At 28.3% G+C, this 9,988-nt stretch overlaps 1 protein-coding gene across 2 annotated transcripts in view; it reads left to right on the forward strand.

Moving 5' to 3' along the window:
* Positions 1–1,848: 1,848 nt before the first annotated feature.
* LOC122632661 (unconventional myosin-Ie-like) overlaps positions 1,849–9,988 on the forward strand; it is a 54,138-nt gene continuing 45,998 nt past the window's right edge. The window contains exons 1-2 of one of the 2 annotated variants that reach the window (XM_043819751.1): positions 1,849–1,995; positions 2,210–2,397. In XM_043819751.1, the coding sequence (XP_043675686.1) occupies positions 2,395–2,397 (3 nt within the window). In that variant the 5' untranslated portion in view covers positions 1,849–1,995; positions 2,210–2,394. The remainder of the gene's footprint in view (positions 1,996–2,209; positions 2,398–9,988) is intronic. The other variant, XM_043819752.1, reaches the window with a different exon arrangement.

Consider the following 9,988-nt stretch of genomic DNA (forward strand, 5'->3'; position numbering starts at 1 on the left):
AAAATATTCAGAATTTTATATGAACGAAATAATATGTAATAATGTTCTCTTTGTTTAGAAATATTAATTATATAACAATTAATATTGTTCGCATTATAATTTGATTCCGTGACTATTTCAAATGAAATTGATGGAAATTGTATCTATCAATATGAAGTTTATTAAAAAACATAAGGAAATAAGCAAAAACAATTATAAAATCTAATCTATTAATAATAACAATGAAATGCTTTCGTTTCTAAATCTCGTATAACAAAAGACGCGCGTTATGAACAATACCGATAATCGACGATAGGCCTTATCGTAAAGCTACATAAGATATCTCTAATGAATCATTAATTTATGTGACTTAAGAGATTATATCGTACTAGTGGCACGATTCGTATTCAGGAAAAAGAAACATAATTTTGTACTTGAACGTAAATATGAATCATTGTAGTCATCGTCATCTCCTCTTCGCTTATTTCTTTTTTTTATCTTTGCGATAGTTCTCTTTCCCTCTCTCTCTCTCTCTCTGTCTATTCTCAAAGAACGTTTTACGGTTATCGAAAAAGAGATTGACATAAAGAAATATCATATATTTGTAGTTTTTCAGGGACAAGTAGAATGGAAATATTTTACAATTTTAATAAAAAATTTGAATCATTTTAAATACACCAGAAAATTGAACGATCAATTCTATTAATCTTATTAAAAATTTTCTTTGGAGAAAACTACAAATAACATACATGTACACATACATACACAAATATCGAATCTAAAAATATTAAATATAGAAATAATATATATATATATTTTTCTTATCTTATAATTATCTTAGCTTGTAATCTATTTCTTATCTTCCTTTATATTTTATATATATGTATATTTATATTTATTTATTTAGTTATATTATTGTATTATATTTTTATACTTGTTTGTATATTTATTTTTTTATTTATATTATTATCGTATACAAAAAAACTTGTATTTCAGTTTCATTTATTATGAAATTCTACTGTTATAGTACATACGATGTGTCACGTAAATGCATCGTACGATATCGTTATAATTACCGTTAACGGTAGCCAGTGCACTGCTAGTCGGACACTAATTATATTCCTAACGGAAGTGTTTTGACGATTTCACCAAAATTACGACAAACGGAACGTGTTACCTACCTAGAAACATTCAAATACTGCTATTCACCAATCCAGAAAAAAATTTTAGCGAGGAAAAGTAGAGCAAAAAACACATTTGTAAATTGTGGAATTTTTAAATCGATCATTATTTAAAAATCTATAAATCGAATCGATTTACAATAACTCGTGTATATTCTTTAAGTATATTTAAAAATTTTAATATCAATTTTAAGTCAATCTGTTACAAAATTTAAGTATCTATTTAATAAAACGGCAATGTATTTTATTTTACATTTTCATTCTTACAATTACTTGTCAATATTATTATTTTAGTAAATAATTGTAACTCAATAATTATTTCAAATCAATTCATTTAACAATTTAAATACTAAAGTAATATATATATATATATATATATATATACATGTGTGTGTATGTGTGCGTCTGTAATTTATATGCATAGATATATATTTAATTAAGAAAAGAGTTTGTTAAAGAAAGAGTTTCTATTCTCAGAAAATATTTAATATGTAGGATCAAATGTTATATTTCTTGTTAATATCAATGAAAAACAAAAAATCTTTTCGGTAGATAACGCAGTAATCAACGATATCGACCTGAAGAGATAGGGAGCCTCACGAGACAAAGTTGGCGCGTCTTCGAAGATGACGTCAGAGAGCGTGACGTATCTCGTTCGCTTCGTGACTCGTCGTTTAGCGTCGAGTAGTGCCGTCGATCAGTGCGCAACGAACCACGGAGGGAGTAGCTTCGTTTCGCGTCTTCTCTTCGCGTTGACGGTAGCGCACGCGTGCGCGCGCGCGTGCTAACACTCGCCTACTACATATTTTTTCTTTTTTCTCGTACGTGTTCTTCGGTACGTTGTCCCTTCGTACTATGTATATATATACACATACATACACATATATATATAAATGTAATGAACCACACATATTTATACACAGACGAATGCATGCACTTGTATAAGTGAGTTCGACGTTCGAATTAACTCGACGGATCTTTGCTATTAAACTTTATATATATAGGTGTGTGTGTGTGTGTGTGTGTGTGTATATATATATATATATTAGGTTGTGCCGCGACGAGAACGATTTTTATTCAAAGAAGATTTGATGTTAGAATAACATCGAAGAAAATTAAGATTGAAGAAGGACGGACGACGAATCATTTTTATTTACAATTTATACAGGAGAAAGTGACTTATTTCGGACACACGTGATACGTTTTCGAGGACAAATCACGTTCGTTTGTCAACATGGTAAGTGATCGTTATACGTTCTCTATATCTATTTCGAGTTTCCCTTGACTTTCCATACGGATCGTTACCTTTTCTTAAATTTACTTATCGTCTTTCTACGGGCTTCTTTCTCTTCTTATTGTAATTCTTATTTCTCTGGGAAAGTCTCGCGTAAAACTGACTGCTTAGACTTTGCGTTCCTTTAGTGAATCCGAGTGGAAAAATCAAGTGGTGTAATATATCTCAACGAATCAATTTCGCTTTTAAATCTAATTTATAGAAATTTGTATTGACGAATTAATATCAAATGAACGTAGATTGTGATAGTATTTATAAATTTTTATTTCTCTTTTTTTAACAGTAATTGATGGAAAATATAGGTGAAAGGATAAGATTAAGAATGATGGAAAAAATGAAGTACGTAGCACATTAAAAAATTTCTATCTGTTAGACGTTAGAGGTGAATTAAATTTATTTATTCATTGCGTTCCCAATCGACTGAATGACATACACGTAGGGTACATAAGTTTCTACTTATACGCAGATGCTTCCGTGATCGGAAACCGTGCGGTGAATTCAATGCCGGTTTTCTTGGATTTCGTTGGGTTAGTCTGAGGGCATATGTATCTATGTATATATGCATGCATGCATACATGTACGTACTAATGTATGCATTTAAAAAGTAGAAAACTTTGACACAATGAAAGTTAAATTTTTTTAAATCGAAATTGCTTTCGATCAAACGAAAGTTGAAGTTACATCTGATCTGTTATGTTTCTCTATCATAATCAGACACACACATACACATACATACATATATATAATATATATAATATATATAATATGTATAATATATATAATATGTATAATAATATTATATTATGTATATAATATATTATTTCAATTCTATTATGAGTCACGAAAAATATGCGGATACTTTTCGGATTTCTTCCTTATTACTTCCTTAAATTGTTTCTAATTTTGATGATAATATAGGGTGATTCATATGCACATAGAATGCAACCTCGAAATAATATACTATTGACTATGAAACTTTATCGAGTAAGATGTATTGTAACTATTTACGAAGAATTCACATCAATGACTAACATTTATCCTTCGTGCTTCGAATTTATTAAAAAGATCGTAGAATTTTTTACCGTACGATACATTGGTTAACTGTTTAAAAGACAAGGAAAGATAATGAATGAGTTTACTTTCCTTTTAAGTTAGAATCGAAGCTCATTGTCCCTTTCCATGACGTATTACGAAAAAGAATGATCAATGTTCCGTTATTTTTTCTTTTGTTTTCTTATTAACATTAGTTAATAAATTTATCAATTAAATTTATGTGTAATATTATATAAATATTGTTTTGTCAAACTATATTTATATTAAAATTTTCAACATTTTTGAATCCTTTTCCAATTTTTTTCAACGATTAAATTTCTTTCGAATATTAAGTCGAGTAAGTGTGAACTGGAAATCTGCTTTTAAAGGCTACTACCGTAAAGGATGATTAGCCCACTTTTACTTGACCTGTCTAAAACAATATAAAAAGTATTACGTTAGATTCGGATGAGTGATTATTAGAACAAAACCATTTATTTTTCTTCATATTTTCATTTTAACGTGATAGGTGTAACAATAGTTTTACTACCATATTATTTTCATCGTATAAGTTATTCATCTGTTATTATATTTATATATTTTATTTATTTATTTTTATTTACTAATTTATATACATTTATTTAGATATAAAAGAGAAAGAGGGAAAGAGAGAGAGAGAGAGAGAGAGAGAGAGAGAGAGAGAGAGAGAGAGAGAGAAAGAGAATACACATTTTCTAAGCTGTTTTTTATTAGAAAATTTCATATAAATTTCTTTTCACATATGTATAAATATACATATATATTACATTAGGATCACTCACACTTTTCGAATCAAATTTAATGGAGATACAAAAGCTATCGATTTCTATGTGTTATTTTTAAACTTCGGTTTTTCTAACGAATTCGAAAAATTTTCGGGAGCTCTTATTGGTTGATACAATTGACGAAAAAGAAAAAGATAAAAGTAAAGGAGAGAGAGAGAGAAAGAGAAAAAACGAGAAAGAGAGATTTACTACAAGCGAGGTCGAATGTCACGCGACAGGAGAGGACAAAGCAACGATATATGTATATATGCACGTTGTATGTATTTTTAGAAGAGACACGAAGCTACGTGAGTGAGATAGAGAGAGACATATTCAGAGTGAGTCACATTTAAGTCGTTCTTCAAGATCTCCCAAAGTAATTCTCGACATTGAACGTCATGTATATTTTATCAAATAGAAATACTTTAACTCAACATTTTCATTCTAATTTGTATTATTTATTTATACATTACAAAGTTTTCACGTATTAAGTCCTTTTATCAATACTTTAGACCTTACTTATCTTGAAAATTATATAAATATAGCTAATTATTTATAATATGATACTTTTGAAATTTATATATATATACGTGTATATATATATATATATATATATATATATATATAAAAGCTTTTGTCTATTGTTATGAGAAAGCTTATCAAATCTAAAATTTCAACGAAACAATGATTAGATGTTTTTAACGAGATAACGAGATTCACAATAATAATAATAATAATAATAGTAATAATTACAGATTTTTCTCGGCTGCTTAGATGATCGTTAATGTAACAGGACACGTGATTAGAAAGTATGTGTGACCTTCTCTCAATACACCTACATTTATATGTAGATACATATATGTAAAGTGCTCATTCATAATACATATACCTATACCGATGGATTTTTTTTTCTATTTTAAAGAGGCCAAATGATAAACCGCGACAAATAACATTGAAATGGATTTCCTATGCTCGTTTGTCCAACCGAAACACTTTTATCGATGTTTTACATTTGACGAAGTGCTTAGCCGGAACATTGAAATATCTTGTAACGCGTCGTCTTGTCGTTTATATTAACCATTGATAATTTAGAAAGAATGTAGAATAGAATTTAGAAAATTTCTATAGCTCCTTGTGAAGTTGTCATAGAAAATTTTGTTTGTCTCTTTTTCTCTTTCTCTCTCTTTTTTCTCGGAGCTGATGATTAGAATTAGAACGAAATTATTATAAAAGTGATTACTATAGATTTTAATGAACTAATCTGTAATATAACAAAAATAAAATAAAATCAACCTTTTTATATCTTTTATTCTTTTTCTTTTCTAAAAGTATTATAAAACTATATTATAAAACTAAGAACAAAATATTTAAAAAAAAAGAAAAGAGGATACTCATTCTTGAGGAGACATAATTTCTTCTACGAATCAGCCAGATCGTCATCGAATTTTTTAATTGAAATCGATCAGAGGAAAAGGAGAAATAAAAACCATATTTCCGTGTAAACTTATGAAACAGGATTACGTTTGTACGTATTTACATGCTGATTCACGCTTTACGACACGGAACAGTTGTTATCCATTGGTTGAGAGATAGAGATAGAAAGAGAGAAGGAGAGGAAAGAGAGAGAGAGAGAGAGAGAGAGAGAACAAGAGGTCACTTTAACTACAACTAGTTTTCTTTTGTCGTTTCTCTCTCTCGTTACGATAAAATGACGTGAACGAGCGTGAACTTGTTCAACGATGAAAGAAGAAATGATACGAGTAGGTGTGTACATTATATATAGATATATATAATGTGTATATACATATATATACATATTACATATGTACTTACATCTCTATTTGGCTCGATAGAATCTGCATTGAGTTCGTGCTCGTTGCCTTGAGCTCGATTCGAGTCCTCTCATTTCTTTAAAAGGGGAACGAGATCGTTCCTAGAGGAAATTATCTACTTGGTTTACGTTTATGTTCCTTATTTTTCGATATCTTTGTCAATTTGTCATCTCTAGACCATTTTTAATATTTATGTTCAATGATTTCTGTTTCTTTCTTCCTTTCTCTCTCTCTGTTTTTATAAATTCAATTATACCTTTTCTACTTAGTCAATTTTTCTACATATTAATTGTTCAATGTTTTTTTTTTACAAAATATTAGTTCATTCATTTGATATAAATAACTCATACCTTTGGGTCTTTATAGTTTTGTTAATTTAATTTGACATGATTATGAAGAATAAATTGTTCACGACGACGTTTATTAATGATAGATAATTTCTTTTCTCTGTTTCTTTTTTTTTCTACGAGTTCTCAGGTACATATATATACCAAGTGTACATGAACAACTGTCATGAGTAAAACGATGCGTCTTTTAATTCTCCTTAATCTCAAGATAAGTCGATCTCGTTCCAACCTTATCCGGCATTTTAATTTGCTCAACGGAACTAACCGATTATGTTTGAGCTAGCTTTCGTTCTGAAAATTGGAGTGTACATGTATATAACGCTTTATTACTGGGTCAGTCGCCGCAGCAGACGAGATTAATTATTGTCCTGATTCTTGTTACTAATTATATAACGTATTAAAACTAATGGAGATTTACTTTATTATTTTCTTCATTATCTAACAATATTTTTATTTATTTTATTTTCATTCATTTCTTTATTTTTCTTTTTTCGTTTTCTTTATCTCTTTTATTTTTTAGAATTCCAATTTATCATTTACAAAATTATAAGAAAATAAGAAAGTGGTAAGAAAATAATTTTATTAAATATATTACATTTACAAAAAGGCAATATTTAATTTATCAGTTACGTTGATTATTTAGATTTTCTCTCTTTTTTATTTTTTTCAAGAAATAATCCTCCAGTTTTATCAAGATTTTAGGTGCACCGTATATATGTATGTATTCTATATGTCTGATCAATAAATAGAACGATATTTATCTGATAAAATACAACTGTTATCGATATGATAAATGTAAAGTATGTAGGTATATTTTCGCAATATCTTTGTCGAATGTAAATAAATCGATATGCAAATATAAACGATTTGATTTTTCAATTGGAGTGGAACTTTTGTTCCGTTATTTGTGTTCGAACATAACAAATATTTATTTAAAACTACGTATGGTCACACCTAGGATAATGTTTATTTATAAAAAAATATTTTTTTTTGTGTGCGTCATGAAACGTCTCGTTGATATAATCAGAAAGAAATACATAGTTTAGATTAATTATGATATTTCACTTTATCGATCTTTCCTCTCTCTCTTTAATTTTAATTTTTTTGTCTACCTCAGAATTACTTTGAAATTCTTTTTCGACGATCTCATTTATCTCTTTATTTCAGCTTAATAGAAAAATTGAATCGAAATCAAATAAAACAAAAAAATATAGCTCAGATCAATTGTAAAATTTTCTTCTATTCTATCTAGTCAATTTCTTTTTTCTAAGATCAATTTCAAATTAATTTAGAAAATATGTTTTCACACCGTTCTAATTATATTAGTAACCATTTAGTTTTTATTAATTCTGAAATCTGATTTTGAATTGATATGATCACTTCTTTTTGTAATGCTTCATTAATTGCAGCATCATATTCGATTAATTTGATTAATTACTTATTTTTCCAAGTACGTGTTAATTAGAAAATTAGATTCGATCTAATCAATTCTGTTTTTTCAGTTCAGATGACTCGTTGTTAATCAAGTTTTGTTTTAATTTAGTTTAACGGTAAGATTATAATCCATTAATTTTATTAATCATTTATTTCTCCTTTAATATATTAATTAGAAAAAATCGTATTTCATTTTAATTAATATTGTTTTTCTAACTCATTCTCATTAGATGACTTGTTGTCAAACAAATGCAAGGACGAAAGATTTAGCAAGACTTTAATAATACAATACTTACAGCGTTAGAAATCGCATAGCGAGCAACGAACGTCCTTGTGTCGAATATTTATTGTTATTAATCTCTCTCTCTCTCTCTCTATCTATCTATCTTTTTCTCTCTCCCACTCATTTTTCTCTTTCTCTCTTTTTCTTTCTTAAGAAACGCGTGTCTTCATAGTAGTAGCAGTCGTGGTAACAGGGTCAGTTCGTTCTTCCAACAAAATACGCGTAACTTGCTTTGTGTAGTAAGTACTTAGCTCGCACCAAAGAATCTAATATTTTGCAATACCAACGTTAATTTATTTTCTTTTTTCTCTTTCTCTCACGTAAGAACGAAGAAAAAAAATATTTTTAGCATGGCAAAACAACTTTTTCGACTGATTCTGATACACTGACATTAGAAACTTGATTTTGTAGTTTACATTGTACTGAATTAATAAGTCGTTCGATGCATTTATAAATATAGATTTAAATATTTAAGATTTATAGGAAATATATATGTACATATATATAGAAATATACATATATATTTGAATACGAAATATTTATAAATAACATATTAATTTTATTTATACTACAGGGCAAGTTTTAAGTAATGAATTCACATATGGATATAAATAAAATTACTGTATTTGCATAACTTACATATAGTAACAGAATACATAACTGAAATATAGATATACATACAAATATGCTACCCTTCTGTTTGACAGAATATAATTTTCCTCTTTTACGCTTCTCCAAAATCGATTAGGCTTTATCCATTCGATTATTATATCTTCCCTACCACATACTCAACAAAGCGTTTTCTTCAATGAAACTTGAACATGTGCCGGATATAACATGTTTGCATCAACCAATTATGATATCAAAAGACGAGCTGTAAAAGAAAACTTATGGTGCACGATATCCTAGTTTTACAGTTTTACAATATGGGAATTATATTATCTAAGGATGAAAGAATAACAGTAAGTCTATGATTCTTATTTTTCAATGTAATAGAAATAAATTAAACAAATATGAAAAATAAATATAATTAATTATTTTTTTCCAGTTGGCGAGTGCAATCAAAGGAATTAAATACAAAGAAATAAAAGAAAGTCAAATAGACGCCCACCAAACTTGGTAATTAGCGATGAAGATGAGAACACACAAGAGGACATAGACGTTACTTAGACAGCAGAATAGATAGAGAAGGAAGCCAGAATTCTTATAACAAACACGTGTAATAGCCGCAAACAAGCAAATGAATCGAGGAAAATTGGAAAATCATGCAAAGGAAACATAAAGCGCCCAAGGATACTTCGATATTAGTCAAAAAAAGGGATACAAACGAAATAATATAATAGTAAAATATACGAAGATATATATCTATATATTATATATTATATATTACATTATATAGAGTTATTATAGGGCAAATACAATGTAATATCTAATTATTTCAAATTAATTGTAATTTAAATATAATTGTAATTTATTACAAATTGAACTACCAATAAAAGTATATCCAGAATAAAAATATAATGCGTTCTTTCTTCATCCCAAGCACTAGCGTCCAAAAATATTTCCAATCTTCCAAAATCACAACTACAGCAGTCTCATCACTCAACTTAGAAAACTTAAAAAAACAAGAAAATAAAATAAACGGATACCAAAACATTACGTTTATCACATCATCCGCGGCTTTTCATATCCGCGAAATCAACAGTTTGTATTTGGCGGGGCATATGCTCTCCCTTATTAGCAGGATTGTGCCACCTCTTTCCAGTTCATGTGACCCGGATACAAATCCTGATTTGTCGAGAA

The sequence above is a fragment of the Vespula pensylvanica genome, chromosome 10, assembly GCF_014466175.1.
Source record: "Vespula pensylvanica isolate Volc-1 chromosome 10, ASM1446617v1, whole genome shotgun sequence".
NCBI lineage: Eukaryota > Metazoa > Arthropoda > Insecta > Hymenoptera > Vespidae > Vespula > Vespula pensylvanica.